Source organism: Schistocerca serialis, chromosome 1 (genome assembly GCF_023864345.2).
Source record: "Schistocerca serialis cubense isolate TAMUIC-IGC-003099 chromosome 1, iqSchSeri2.2, whole genome shotgun sequence".
Taxonomy (NCBI): Eukaryota; Metazoa; Arthropoda; class Insecta; order Orthoptera; family Acrididae; genus Schistocerca; species Schistocerca serialis.
In genome coordinates this window covers 1,159,510,704-1,159,525,852 of record NC_064638.1, presented here as the reverse complement: position 1 = coordinate 1,159,525,852, position 15,149 = coordinate 1,159,510,704, and the positions used below count along the sequence as shown (strand labels likewise).

General features: G+C 46.7%; 1 protein-coding gene across 4 annotated transcripts in view; it reads right to left on the bottom strand.

Moving 5' to 3' along the window:
• The window catches only part of LOC126418141 (serine/threonine-protein phosphatase 6 regulatory ankyrin repeat subunit B-like), a 352,754-nt gene that overhangs the window by 170,980 nt on the left and 166,625 nt on the right, over positions 1–15,149 (bottom strand). For all 4 annotated transcript variants that reach the window (XM_050085172.1, XM_050085171.1, XM_050085170.1 and 1 more), the window contains exons 7-8: positions 1,614–1,712; positions 1,415–1,510 (exon numbers count right to left, since the gene is read on the bottom strand). In XM_050085172.1, the coding sequence (XP_049941129.1) occupies positions 1,415–1,510; positions 1,614–1,712 (195 nt within the window). The remainder of the gene's footprint in view (positions 1–1,414; positions 1,511–1,613; positions 1,713–15,149) is intronic.

The following is a 15,149-nucleotide window of genomic DNA, read 5'->3' as shown; positions in this document are numbered from 1 at the left end:
AACATTGCACAGCCTCACACCTCCCCTTCCTCACCCCCACCCCACCCGTGTTCATCCACAAGGACCTTGCTCCGTGTAACTTTGTGATGTTGTAGGATGACACTGTGCAAGAAGCCCTGCAGCTTCCTTATTCGGGCCCTTATCACATGCTACATCACGGTACAAACACGTCTGTCATCCACCTACATGGATGGCCACTGATTGTGTCTGTTAATCAAATGAAACCGGCATGGTCACTCATCAATCTGCCTCCCGACGCTACCAACCTGCCTTCGGCTGACTCCACCTATGCAGCCGTTGGAATCATGGGACTCCTGCACCGCCAACACTGACACCCCCACTTCCCACGCCAGCTGCTGCCTACAACCATTGCACTGGGACCAAGATTATGAATTTATGTAATGTAGCTTCCCTCCACCGTGCTTCGCACTACTGGGAGGGGGGTGTCTCTGTGGCGTGACTTTTGCTTCTTTGGACTGCTTTGTTCTAGTTTTCACTTTCGGCACGTGACTTGTTCTACTGCCATGTTTGTTATGTATCAGTGATTAATAAATGCATATTCGATAGTTAGTGTGTGTGTTATCTCCAACTGATTCTATGTGATAACCACAAGTTTGAAGTTGACAACTTTTTTTACAGAACAATTTTCTTTTATTTCTATAAATGACCACAAAAACTTTTGGTCCTTAGACTACCAGCTTTGATCAGCAACGATCATCTTCAAATCTTGGTGTTGATCTGCTACTTCAGTTTACAGCAACTGGTAGTCTGAGGACCACAAGTTTTTTGGTCGATGACAGAAATAAAAGAAATGTATACTATACTTCCTGGATCACTGTTTTAATCCATGATCAATCATAGCTTGTGAAACTAGTGTCATGATTGGCTTATGTTGGAATCAAATGGCTCTGTAGACTGAAGCAGTAAATCAGCATCAAGACCTGAAGATGCTCATTGCTGACCGAAACAGAAATCTATATTTGTAAACACTGTCTATCAGACACTTTATTTTTGTCATAGAAGATCAGAGTTTTCCATCTATGTATTTCCCTCCTTTTTCAGTCAAAATTACATTGATTTCAGCATGTATAGAATAGTTATCTGTTTTATAAACTCCACATTGTAGTATTCATTATGAATGTGGTATATGGAGCAAGTAACTAATCACCTCGTCACAAGCTAGATCATATTGTTTAGTAGAGTATCAAAGAAACTGCTCCCATTTTAGTTCATTACCTGCTAAACAGTGAAATAAAATAGGCACAAAAGATTGGGAGAAAGTATTTCTGAAGTTATCAGAATTAACATATGTTATTACTAATCAACAGAAGTCTGAATTTTTGTATTTGTTGATGACTTCTCCTTTAAATAAGTTCTCGATAGTTGCCATTATGACCGTAAAGCAGATGCTTACCTTTGGAGAACAAAGGTTTCCAAATATTGGAGAATGTCCTGACAAGTCTGTTGTTAATGGGCCTGTGTCTGAATTACAGTCTGACACTGCCCATTCCTGCAAAAAAAAAAAAAAAAAAAAAAAAAAAATAAGTCTATTGTGAATGTACATAATGGATTAGAAAAGAACTCATTATACAATAAACAGAATCTTAACTCACCAAACATCTTCTTGTGTGGCCATTTACTGTTGACTTCCTGTGTTTAGGCCTATATCTGCCATTTATATCTGCACCTTGAGCAAGCAACCTATGTACTAGCTGTTGAAAATGGAAGACAGAGTATGAGGCAACCACAGAAATCGACCATGAATGCATGTATCAAGAAAGATTTATACCAGCATGGGCACTGTCCACCCATGACACATTGTAGATTTTAACATTTACTAGAATTTTTTTTTAAGTCAATATTTATTTCTCTGTGGCTGTTGACACTGCATCACTTTATCTGATTTACAGCTTCTCTATGATTTAACCCCCCCCCCCCCCCCCCAGGGGCTCAGCATTCATTTGCTGAGTACGGGCTTGGCGACCCCGGGGTCCTGAGCTGGGGACTGGTCAGCGCAGCCAGTCTCCTGTCACCGTAACTCCCGGACATGCTTCAGCGACCTCCGCATGGCGCGGCGGTGGAATGTTGTGTGCTGCGGGGAATGGTAATCTTGGCTTGACCGCCTGGGTTGTGAGGAAGGTAAACCTCTATAAAAACCCCTCCATCTTACAGTGTGCTGCACGCCTATAAGATGCATGGCTGTTGGGGTAGAACAGTCGCAAGCGGGCAACCTCTGGGGCACCTACTGCACCTCGGTTGTATAAGGCTTACTCGGGCACGCGGGGCTCTGTCTGAGTGGACCTTTAGTTCCCTAGCTGCTCGTGGGACCACAATGGACCCTTCGACCTCTATGTTTCCCCCTACCAGTGGATTGGGTGGGCCACTGGTAGGAAAACACACCCCATCGAAAAAGCGACTTCGTGCTGCGAGTCCTCCAGCGCCTGGTGTTACTAGAGATTTATCAGACTGTCGTAACAGAGCACATGCTGATAACCAAAATGTGTTTTTGATTGTCAAACAGAAGGAAGGTAGCTTTGAGAGAGTTTCTCCCTTTTACATCCACAAGGGTCTTGAGGGAATTGGAGGAACACTGAAATCTGTGAAGCGACTGCGCAATGGGACTCTGTCAGTTGAAACGTCTAGTTCCCGTCAAGTCACTTCTCTTCGGAAAGCAACCTGTCTCGGAGAGTACGCTATCGAGACCGAGCTCCACTCCACTTTGAACTATAATGAATGGTTCAAATGGCTCTGAGCACTATGGGACTCAACTGCTGTGGTCATAAGTCCTCTAGAACTTAGAACTACTTAAACCTAACTAACCTAAGGACAGCACACAACACCCAGCCATCACGAGGCAGAGAAAATCCCTGACCCCGCCGGGAATCGAACCCGGGAACCCGGGCGTGGGAAGCGAGAACGCTACCACACGACCACGAGATGCGGGCTTTGAACTATAGTAAGGGTGTTATGACACATAGGGACTTGGTGGATATCCCCAAGGACGAGTTGAAATCTGAGTGGGCTGACGAAGGTATTGTCGATGTGCAGCATATTATGAAACGAGTCGATGGGGACCTAGTCAAATCCGACTCATTTTTCTCACGTTCAATTGCCCGAGACTCCCAGAGCATGTTAAAGCAGGTTTCTTACGTTTGCCAGTATGGCCATATTTCCCCAAACCAATGCGCTGTTTTAAATGTCAGCGCTTTGGGCATACTACGTTGGGGTGCAATGGGGATAGCCACTTGTGGTAAATGTGGTCAACCTGCCCATGAAGGAGCCGATTGTTCATCGCCTGTGAAGTGCGTGAATTGCTCTGGCAGTCACCCTGTCTGGAGCCGGGTCTGCCCCATCTATCTCGAGGAACAGAAGATACAGGAGATCAAAACATCTAAGCACATCCCCTATGGTGAGGCCAAGAAGCTCTTTAAGGCCATGCAGCCTCCTGTGTTTACAACATCTTTCGCTTCCACTCTGCAGAAACCGGTACAGTTGGCCACTGTTGCTACACAAACGGAGGTTGCTAGTGTCAGCACTGATACCTGCGTTTGCCAGTGCACTTGTGCTGCTGCAGTTGTTTTGCAACCTGCAGCTCTCCCCACAACGTCGGACAAGGCCGTGGTTGCTGGCAGTGGGGTACTTTCTGCCCCTCCCCATATATCACCTTCTGCCCAGGCGAGTAAAGCTCCAACTGTTGACAAGGTTCTGCATTCTAAGCCCCCCAAGACGAAGACACCGAAGGTGAAGGTTTTGCCACCTGAGGAGACTAGTCAGGGTCAGTCCGATGACGATGCCATCGTACTGTCTGACATCTCCCTTGGGTCGCCATCGGAGCTGATGGACATTGATATCGACCGGGGGCGATATTCTCGCCCCAGGAATAAATCTCCGGCCAGTACGGGCTCTCCTCCAAAGCACAGAGGCAGGGTGAAAATTGAGCCACCCTGATCACTGGCTGCCATATTACAGTGGAACCTGAATGGGTTCAGGAAGCATGTGGCCGAATTACAACTCCTTGTACGAGAGCGCCCCTTGTGCTTATGTCTCCAAGAGACACATTTTCAGGCCACTGATGCTCCTTCTTTACGGGGCTATACCATGTATTGAAAAGATGATCTGATGGGGGAAAGGGCAAAGGGTGGTGTTGCAGTTTTTGTCTGTGACATGCACCACTCATCTGAGCTCCCTCTCGTTACGGACTTGCAAGCAATTGCAGTTGACCTTCTTGTGGGGCGGAGGCTCACAATCTGTTCCGTTTACTTACCGCCTCAGGATGAAATAGACTCTGAGGCTCTCACAGACCTAATTAGCCAACTCCCCCCCCCCTTTTCTCCTTCTGGGGGACTTCAATGCTCATAATGTCTTATGGGGCTCTAGGACTACTTGCCCCAGGGGTCGCATTCTGGAAAGCCTCATGGCGTCCGAAGAACTGTGCATCCTCAACTCTGGTGCTCCCACTCATTTCTGTACTGCTTCTGGGTCGTCGTCAGCTATTGACCTTTCCTTTTGCTCTCCAGCACTCGCGGATTCTGCTCTGTGGGAGGTTGCCGCTGACCTCCATTCTAGTGACCACTTCCCCCTTTGGATTCGCCTTCTGGATGTGACTGGACACTTTTCAGCCATTTAGCTGTTTTGGAACACCATGCCAGCATCCACGAATGGGTCGACCATGTTACAGCTGTGATCTCCCATGCTGCTGAATTGTCGATCCCACGGTCGTCAAGTCTTCCCAAGAGTCTTCCTGTCCCTTGGTGGACCACTGAGTGCCGCTCAGCCATCCGAGCCCGCCATGCAGCTCTGCGCCGCTTCAAGTGCCGTCCCTCAGCTAACAATCTTGCGGCCTTTTGGGTGGCAAGGGCCAAGGCGCGGCGAGTGATTAAAGAGAGCAAACGACGGTCATGGCAATCGTTCTTGAACTCCATCTCCCGCTCCACTAGTTCTACGAAAGTATGGGAAGCCATTAGGAGGATTTCCGGGAAACGCAGCCAACTACCTGTCACGGCATTGCTGCATCAGGGTTGTCTACTCACGGCGCCGAAAGACACTGCCTAGACACTGGCCATGTATTTTGCGGAATCTACTGCCACTATTAACTGTGATCCAGATTTCTGCCGCTACTGCACTGCCATCGAGAGGGATCACTTGGACTTCCGGTCTCCAAATTCTGAACCTTACAACTGCCCCTTCACAATGTGGGAACTGGATTCGGCACTGTCTGTGGCTCATGATACTGCGCCAGGTGATGATCAAATCCTGTACAGCATGCTGCAGCACTTGTTGCTGCCATGCAAGGAAGTTCTCCTGAATTGTTTTAATATGATATCGTCATCCGGCATGTTCCCTGACTCGTGGAGGGAGGCGATTTTGATTCCCCTCCTCAAACAGGGGAAGGACCGAATGCATCCCAGTAGTTATCGGAGTATTGCTTTGACGAGCTGTGTCGGGAAGACATTGAACGCATGGTCAACTGTCGCCTGGTTTGGCTGCTCGAGACCAGGCAGCTCCTTAGCCACTCTCAGTGTGGCTTTCGGAGATGTCTTTCAACTATAGACAACTTGACCCTGCTCGAGGCAGCCATCTAGCAGGCCTTCCTACGTAACCAGCATTGTCTAGGTAAATTCTTTGACATTAATAAGGCGTATGACACTACTTGGCGCCGCCTTATCCTCAATCAACTCCATCAGTGGGGCTTTCGTGGCCATCTCCCCATCTTCATTCAGTCCTTTCTTTCCCGCCGCCTCTTTCGATATCGGGTTGGTAATGTGCTATCTGATTTGTACATGCAGGAGAATGGTGTTCCTCAGGGAAGTGTTTTAAGTGTCACCCTCTTTGCCATCACTATGTCCACTATCCGGAGTCGTGCCCAGTGCTCCTTGTTTGTGGACGATTTTGCTGTTTTCTGTTCTTCCTCCAGTCTTGTCACTGCTAGTCGGCAGCTGCAGCTTACAATAAAGCGATTAGAGGCATGGACTGCGAAGACGGGTTTTACCTTTTCTGCAGACAAATGTGTGTGTGTTCATTTTAATCATTCTCGGTGTGCTTTTACCTCCCCTGAATTGCGTCTGAGGGACACCATTCTTCCTTTTAGAGACACTGTGAGGTTCCTGGGCCTCACTTTTGATTTCAAGTTGTCATGGTTGCCGCACCTTATAGACCTCAAGGTGCGGGCCCTGAAGGTGCTGAATATTTTGAAGTGTCTGAGCCATCGGTCCTGGGGCGCAGATCGGGCGCGTCTGCTGCAGTTTTATAGGGCTTTCATCAGGTCGCGTCTTGACTACGGATGCACCGTGTATGTGTCAGCGAGGCTTTTGTATCTGAAGATTCTTGACGCAGTATACCATGAGGGTATCAGGCTGGCCACTGGTGCCTTCCGTACCAGTCCCATCCCCGGCCTGTGTGCTGAGACAGGGGAACCGCCGCTCGCCATCCGGCGGAAACTCCTCATGGTGTGACGGGTGTGTCAATTCCTTGCCTGTCCTACCTCCCCTGCGTACCCTACTGTTGCCCGTCCGCCTATGGAACGTCTCTTTTTCCAGTCGTCCAAGGGCAACGAGACCATTTGGGATTCGTGCCAAGCATTTGCTTGAGTCCCTTGGTGTAGAGCGTGTGGCACCCCAACTCCAGGGTTTTACCTGCCTGCCTCCCTCGTTGCTCCAGAGGCCCAGCGTCCTTTTAGACTTGTCAGAGTACCGGAGGAGCTGCACTCCTGCGTTTGTTTTTACCTCCTTATTTTACGATATTTTAAACCAGCATGCCGACCATGTACCAGTATTTACAGATGGCTCTAAACAGGGGGACTCTGTTGGTTGTGCTGTTATTTTCCCTGATCGAGTCGTCAAGTTACGGCTTCCTGCGGCGTTTACCATCTTTGATGCCGAATTGTTTGTGATCTTGCGGGCATTGGAGCAGATGAGATGTGTTCCCAGTCTTAAGTTTCTCATCTGTTCTGACTCCCTGAGTGCCCTTCAGACCATGCAACACTTGTACCCAACGGATACCGTCGTCCAGAACATCCATGATGCCCTACTCCACCTGCAACGGCAGGGGAAGGACGTTTCCTTCTGCTGGGTGCCGAGGCACGTGGGTATTAGGGGAAACAAACTGGCGGATGTGGCTGCCAAAGATGCATGTTCCCTCCCTCAAGTTGTTGAATGTGCCGTCCCCCTCCATGCTGTTGCCTCCCTTTTGCGTTTTCGTGTTATGCGCCAATGGGAAGAGGACTGGCTGGCAGTCGGTGAAAATAAGCTGTGTTTGGTCAAGGCCACCACGCGGCCATGGCATACGTCCTACCAGTCGTGCAGGCGGGATGAGGTTCTCCTCACTCGCCTCCGCATAGGGCACAGTCCCTTAACACATGGTTTTTTACTCCGGCGGGAGGACCCCCCAATCTGCAGTGCTTGTGGCGTCCAGATTACTGTCCGCCACATTTTACTTGACTGTCCTTTATTCTCTGACCAGAGGGCGGTGGTTTCCTTGCCACCGGATTTGCCCTCTATTTTGCAAGACGACGCAACGACTGTGGTTAAGGTCTTACGGTTTTGTGTCCTGTTCAATTTGTTGCCTCGGATTTTAGGGAGAGGATTTTAATGTGCTGCTGGGTGACTGGCTCACCCAGGTTTTAGATAAGAGGTCCGCCAGTCACGATTACCAACTTGTTTCCCTTCGATTTCTGTTCTCTTTACCTTGTGTTTCCTTTCCTTTTTTAGTGTGTTTCTTTTCCTCTTGTTTTGCCTCTGTATGTGAGGATTTGGAACTGCGTCAGGCCTGTGTCTTTTAGCCGTTCTCCTTGTTCACTGTCCGTCTTTGTCCCTTTACCGCATGTGTTCCTGTTTCTATGCGTTTGGGTGCTGATGACCATGCTGTTTAGCGCCCGAAAACCTCAAACCACACACACTCTATGATTTAAGTGTGGCTACATGCTGGTTGGCATGGTGAACGTCATTCTGTTTGAGATACCTCATTATGTTTGAGCTCAGAATATGTTCTAAGATTCTAAAGCTAATCGATGATATTGAACAGTAGTTTTGTGGATCACATCTACTACTCCTCTTCTAGACGGGTGTGACCTGTGCTTTTTTCCAAGAACTGGGCAAAGGTTTTTGTTTGAGGGATCTATGATACATTATAGTGAGAACAGGGGCTAACTCAGCCACAAATTCAGTAAGGAATCTGACTAGTATTCCATCAGGCCATAGAGCTTTGTTCAGTCTTAATGATTTCAGCTGCTTCTCAACACAACTGACACCAATACTGATTTGATTCATCTTTTCAGTGCTATTTGTAGTCTTCAAAACGGCATCTGTAACAGAGGTATACTCAAAGCAGAGAACTGTCATTGTGTTCCTTTTTTTTGGAAAACCAGAGCATCGCAGATATTCATAGGTGCTTGCAGAATGTCTACAGAGATCTGGCAGTGAAAAAAAGCACAGTGAGTCATTGGGTGCGGCATCTGTCATAATCACAACAAGGTTGTGCAAACCTGTCCTATCTCCTGCATGCAGGTCAGCTGCACACAGCTGTGACTCCTGCATCCTTGGAATGTGTAGACACTCTCATTTGAGGTTATTGATGGATCACAATCAAACTCCTTGCTGAACAACTGGACATCCCAGTTGGTAGTGCTGACACACTTGTCTACCAGTTGGAGTACTCAAAGATGTGTGCCCACTGGACTCCTCAAAGGCTAACAGAAGACCATAATGAGCAATGAAGGGCCACCTGTGTGGGGTTGCTTGTGTGTTACAGGGCTGATCATGCCAATTTTTTGTTGAACATCATTACAGGTAATGAAACATAGGTTCATCGCTTCAAACTGATAACAAAACAGCAATCCGTAGATAGGCACCACACCACCTATCCTCCAGAGAAAAAGTTCAAAGCTGCACCCTGAGATGGTAAAGTCAGGGTGATGGTCTTCTGGGACTCTGAACAAGTTATTCTGTTTTATGTTCTTCCTTGTAGTGTAATGGTCAACTCTGAAGCATACTGTGGCACCCTCAGGAAACTGAAGAAATGACTTCAATGTGTTCATCATCACAAAAATGCAAACGAAATTCTCCTCCTCCACGACAACTCAAGGCCTCACACAAGTGTACAACACTCAAGAAGAGCTCACAAAACTTCAATGAACTGTTCTTCCTCACCCACCCCACTGTCCGGATCTTGCGCCTCCCAGTATCCACCTGTTTAGCCCAATGAAGGATGTACTTATTGGGAATCAATACATGGATGCTGGGAAGACAAGACTTTGGCTCTGACATTGACCAGTAGAGTGGTACCATGCAGGCATACAGGTTCTCCCAGCAAAGTGGCATAAGGCTGCCACAATGAACAGAGTTAATGTTGAAAAATACGGTTTTGTAGGTAAGAGAGTGGAGAAAAATATTTTTACTCACATCCTAAATAAACCAACCTGCTTTCAGAAGAAATGTGATGCATTACTTATTGAAGCCCCTTGTATATTGCTAGGAACTAATTTTCTGGCCAAACATGCAGGTGACATCAATTACCAGCACAGGTTTGTAGAGTTAAATGCTGGGGCAAATAGCGTGTGAGTGAAGTTTAAATGTTCACTTGCTGGTGAAAAAATGGTAACTAGCATACACACAGACAACAGTATTAGTGGCCAGATGTAACTGACAACATTAGAAATAGGGTGAATGATACCAAGGGAGTGATGAAGGAGAACAGGGATGAGTTATTTCAGTTATTAATTATTTAGGAGTAAAGGAGATGACTCACCAAAAGGCATCATTGTTAGGTACACAAACAAATCGTACAGAGCTTTTCTAGCTTTCAGAATGCATGCCCTTTCTCAAGCTTGTAGGAAACACATGCACACAAACATACATACACACTCACTCACTCACATGCACTCATCTGTCTCCCTACATTGTGCTCAGTTGACTGCCAGCTCTTTCCTGGCTCATGGTGAGAGTACTGGGATGATGTGGGGGTGTGGGGTGGGATGGGGTGGGGTGGGATGGGGTAGGGTGAGGGATGGAGAGAGGTGGGAAGCAGGGAGGGGGTTGGGGGAAAGCGTCTAGCAGCTTGTGGGAGAGTGGGGAGTCACCTCTGGGCTACCTATGGGTACAGGTAGGGGAGGCAGGTGGTAAACTGCTGGACACATGATTTCACAGTCTAGGGATTGAGATAACAGCACACAATTAGCTGATGTGGAGATACAAATTGGGTAGAGGTACTGGCACACCTACGGGTGAGGGGGGCGGGGGGGGGGGGGGGGGAGCAAGTTACCTTGGGTTTAGGCTAATAAGGTTAAGAGAGTAAAGGATTTAATGTAAGGATAGCTCCCATCCAGTCAGCTCAGAAAAAGTGGTGGTAGTGGGGAAAATCCAGATGACACAGGTTGTGAAGCAACCACTGAAATCTCACATGTTGTGCTCTGCTGCATGTTGTGCCACTTGGTGGTCCAGTTTGTTTTTGGCAACAGTTTGGCAGTGGCCATTCATCTAAGATGACAGTTGGCTGGTTGTCGTAACAATGTAAAACACTGTGCAGTGGCTGCTGCAGAACTGGTATATGAAAAGGCTGCTTTCACAGGTGGCCTGGCCTCTGATGCGGTAGGATAAGCCTGAGATGGAACTGGAGTAGTTGGTGCTGTATGGGTGGATTGGGCAGGTCTTGCATCGGGGTCTTCCACAGGTATGATCCCTTTGGCAGGGGATTGAGAGTGGATGTGGCACAGGGATGGACTAGCACATTGTGGAGGTTTGGTTGGTGGCAGAACACAACTCTGGAAGAAGTTGGAAGTATCTTGGGTAGGTCGTTCCTCATTTCAGGGCATGATGATAGGTTATCAAAGCCCTGATGAAGCGCGTGGTTCACTCATTCCAGTCCTGGTTGGTAATGGGTGACAAGGGGGACACTTCTTTGTGGTCGGTTCTTGGGATACCTGTGAGCATCAGGTGTGTATGCAGATGGGAGATCAGTTTGGTAATTAGGTCTGGAGGGTACTGCCTGTCTGTGAAGGCCTTTTGAGGCCTTCAGCATACTGGGCATGTAAGTTCTCATCACTGCAGATGCATCTGCCATGGGTGGCCAGGGAGTATGGGAGGGATTTTTTGGTGTGGAAGGGGTTGCGGCTGTCAAAGTGCAGGTACTGTTGGTGATTTGTGGGTTTTATATGGACTCAGGTGTAGATGGAGCCATCTGGGAGGAGGAGATTGACATCTGGAAAGGTGGTGCGGTGGGTGGAGGGGGGTCAGGGGAATTGGGTGGGACAGAAGGTGTTGAGGTTGCGTAGGAATCAGGGTAAGGTATCCTGGCCTTGGGTCCAGATTATAAAGATGTCATCAATAAACCTGAAACATACCAGGGATTTGGGGTCTTGGGAAGTTAGGAATCTTTCCTCTACATGGCCCATGAAGAGGCTGACATAGGAGGGTGCCACTCAGATGCTCATGGTCATGCAACAAATTTGCTTGTATACCTTCCCTTCAAAGACAAAGTAATTATGGGTCAGGATGTAATTGGTTAGGTGTACAGGGAATAAAGTGGTGAATGTGGAATCCGCAGGGCACTGGGAGAGGTATTGTTCAATCACGGCAAGGCCATGGGCACGAAGGATGTTGGTGCACAGGGATGTTGCATCAACAGTAATGAGTAGGGATCTGGGGGCTAAGGGTGTAGGGATGGTGGAGGGCTAGTGCAGGAAGTGGTTTTTCTTTAATACAGGAAGCTAGGTTTTGGACAATTGGTTGGAAATGTTGATCAACAAGGGCCGAGATTCTTTTGATGGGGGCACTGTAAGCAGCAGCAATGGAGCACCCAGGATTGTTGGGTTTGTGGATTTTGGGGAGCATGTAAAAGGTGTGTGCATAGACTGTTGTTGGGGTGAGTAGGGAGATGGATTCAGGATAGAGGTTCTGGGAAGGACCTAAGGGTTTCGGCTGGGACTGGAGGTTATGTTGGACTTCTGGGATGGAATCACTTTGGCAGAGCTTTTAGGTGGAGGTGTCAGCCAACTGCTGGAGGCCCACTGCCAGGTAGTCACTCTGGTTCATCATGACAGTTGTGGAACCTTAGTCTGCCAGGAAGATGATCAGATCAGGATCCATTTTTAGTTTGTGTAGGGCAGTCCTTCCTTCTGTTGAAAGGCTGTCGTTCTTAGAGAGTCGCCTGGGGAAGGGTAGTGAGGTCAGGTTGGAAGTTAAGAATTCCTGGAGGGTGACCAGGAGACAGCTAGCTGGGAGTGTGGGAGGGTCACGGTTGGATGGTGGTATGAATTGGGACAAGCAGGGTTTGATGCTGGGATTGGATTGGCTTTGGTTGGAGGATTGGTGGAAGAGAAGCATTTCACTGTATGAAGTGGGAGAAGGAGAGTAGGTCCTTCACAAGGTCTTTCAATCCTAGATGCAGGGCTTAACGTCAGTCCTTTGGATAGGACTGAAACTTCTGTGGGGTGAGGATTTTGGTGGAGAGTTTAACAATAGTGATCTGGGATCGTTTTGGCTCTGGATTTCATGAAGTGTTGATAGGGGGCTTTGGAGGACGTGGTTAGTTGAAAACGTCAGCTAAGCAGAATCAGGGTGCTATGAGGGGTTGACAAGGAGAAACACTGTTGGTAGGATTGGGGTTGGACAATGGTGCCCTGATGTGAAAGTAGGATGTCCGCATGCTGGATAACTTGTAGAGGTGGTTTTTTGAATGTTCTTCCAAGTGTTGAAGTGCCAGGATTTCAGTTTGAGTGATTAGGTGTAGGTAATGGGAATTGCTTTGTAACAGTATTTTGTGGAGGGAGTGAAATGGTTCAGGGATGCCTGTGCCATGGAAACATGTTTTGTATAACCAGGTTTGTGAGGGAAAGGGTCCACTGTGGAAGGGGGTGGGGGGGGGGGGGAGGGTGGGGGAGGATAGCATTGAGGAGAGAAGTTGGTGTTGGATGTGGTGAGCAAAGGTGTCTGGTGGTTGTAGGGGGAGTTAAAAAATGTTGACAGGTGTGAGGAAAGTGTGTCGCACAGGTGAGAGGAAAGAAATGTATGAGAAAGAAATGGATGGACAATAGAGGGAAGCTAAATAAAGAAAACAGTAATAAAGGATGGTGGAATGAGGTCTGGATTGAAGGAGCCACTTGGTGGTACAACAATGTGCAGAAAGTTATGGTTGAAAATTATGAGTTATTTAGGAATAAAGGGGATGACTCACCGAAAGGCAGAAGTGCTGCATCATTGATAGGTAGACTAACAATAGGTACAAAGCTTTGCTAGCTTTCAGAATGCACTTCCTTTTTCATGCTTGTAGGGAGCACATGTACACAAACACACACACTCACTCACATGCACACATCTGTCTCGCACTATTGTACACAGTCAACTGCCAGCTCTTTCCTGTTATTGTGTGATTAGCAGGATGTGGTCTCAGACCAACCCAGGAAGATTGTTGATTTTGTGTACCGTATGCAATCATGAGCCTATTAAGGAACGGTCATATCCTATACCCATGGTGAACAGGGATACAGTAAGGGTGAGTTTACTCTAAAAGCTTGTGTGGGGCATCATTGGACTCAGCAGGAACTAATAGTGTAATCTAATATTTGTAGTTAGAAACAAAGACAATACAGCCAGGACTGTATTGGCTGCAAGACAGTTAAATAAACATCTCAGTGCTGAAAAAATATCATCCTGGTAACAGAGATGAGCTGATTCAGAACTTCAGGCATGTGATTAATGTCCAGCACTGCCTGACTACTGGCTTGTGGCAAGTCCCTCTTACTGAAAACTGCTGCAAATGCATGGTGTTTCCCTATGAAGGTAAACTGTGTTAATATAAAATGGTGCCATTTGGTCTGTTTTTATCCATAGCAGTGTTCATATGGCCACTAAACCACATACTAGGGCAACCACTAATGAATCTTAGTAGCAACCACTAAGTGGCAAGTGCATTGTTGCCCACTTGAGGAAGTCTTCTCCACACTCAGGTGGAAGAAATGAAATTAAAACTAAAATGTTGTGTGTTCATTAAATCCAAACTCAACTTTTTAGGATATGAACTGTTGACAGAGGATGCAACACCTAACTCTGACAATCTTGCTGTGATAGAAGAGTGTGCTACCACCCAAAACTGAAAACAACTTATATCATGTCTAGGGATTGTGTTCATTCTACTGCAAGTTTATTGACAATCATTGTTTAAATTCTTCAAGACAGTAGGCTGCTAAAGAAGAATGTGTCATGTCTAGAATGGGAGACTGTGAGGATGATTTCAATACAATAAAAGATAGTTTGTGGCATAGCAAAATTCTATACCATACTGACATGATGCTGCCTTCCTGCCTGGCAACTAAGCTTGGATTTTGGTGTGCGTGGGATGTTGTTCCAGAGAGTGAATGTAGCAGGGACAATGGGGCACCACACTCTTTCATTTGCCAGTTGGATGCTATTAAAGCACAAGAGACGCTATGGAATTTCTGAAAGGCAGCTGTTCTCAACAGTGTGGGGTCTCGTGAAGTTCTGGGTGTACTTGGATGCCTTGTGCGAAGTGCAAAATTTTATGTTTATGAACATTTAAACCAAATTGTTCATTTTTGCAGCACTTTGAAATCTTATCAACATCTAATTTGTACACCTTTTTTTTTTACATTAGTACATCGTTATAGATAAATACAACATTTGCAAAAATCCTGAGGTCACTTTTAATATTGGCTGCTAGTTATTAATATACAACATGAACAGTAATGGTCCCAACCAACTACCATGGGATACATATGAAGTTACTTACACATGTGTTGATGACTCTCCATGCTAGATAAAAAACTGTGTGGATTCTACCGAGAGATCCTCAGTTCAGTCACACATTTTCTTTGACACCCCATTCAACTGAACTTTTGTTAATGAGTGCTTTGCTTCCAGTCAAGAATTACTGCATCTACCTGTTTAAACTGATCTTCAAGTTTGTGCAACTGGTAACCCTGTGGCCTAAAGATATGGAAAGAGTTCCCTCAGTTTCTCTGTAAGCCTTACCCACTTACAGGGATTGTCAAAACCAGTTTTTATTGTAACTTTTAATTACATACATTTTTTTTTTGTTTGTTTCACATTTTGAATACTTTTTGCCCCGCATTTTGTTTACATTCATGTGATATCACTAATCTTGCACTAGTAGTGAACGCAGTACATTATTGGAGGTTACAT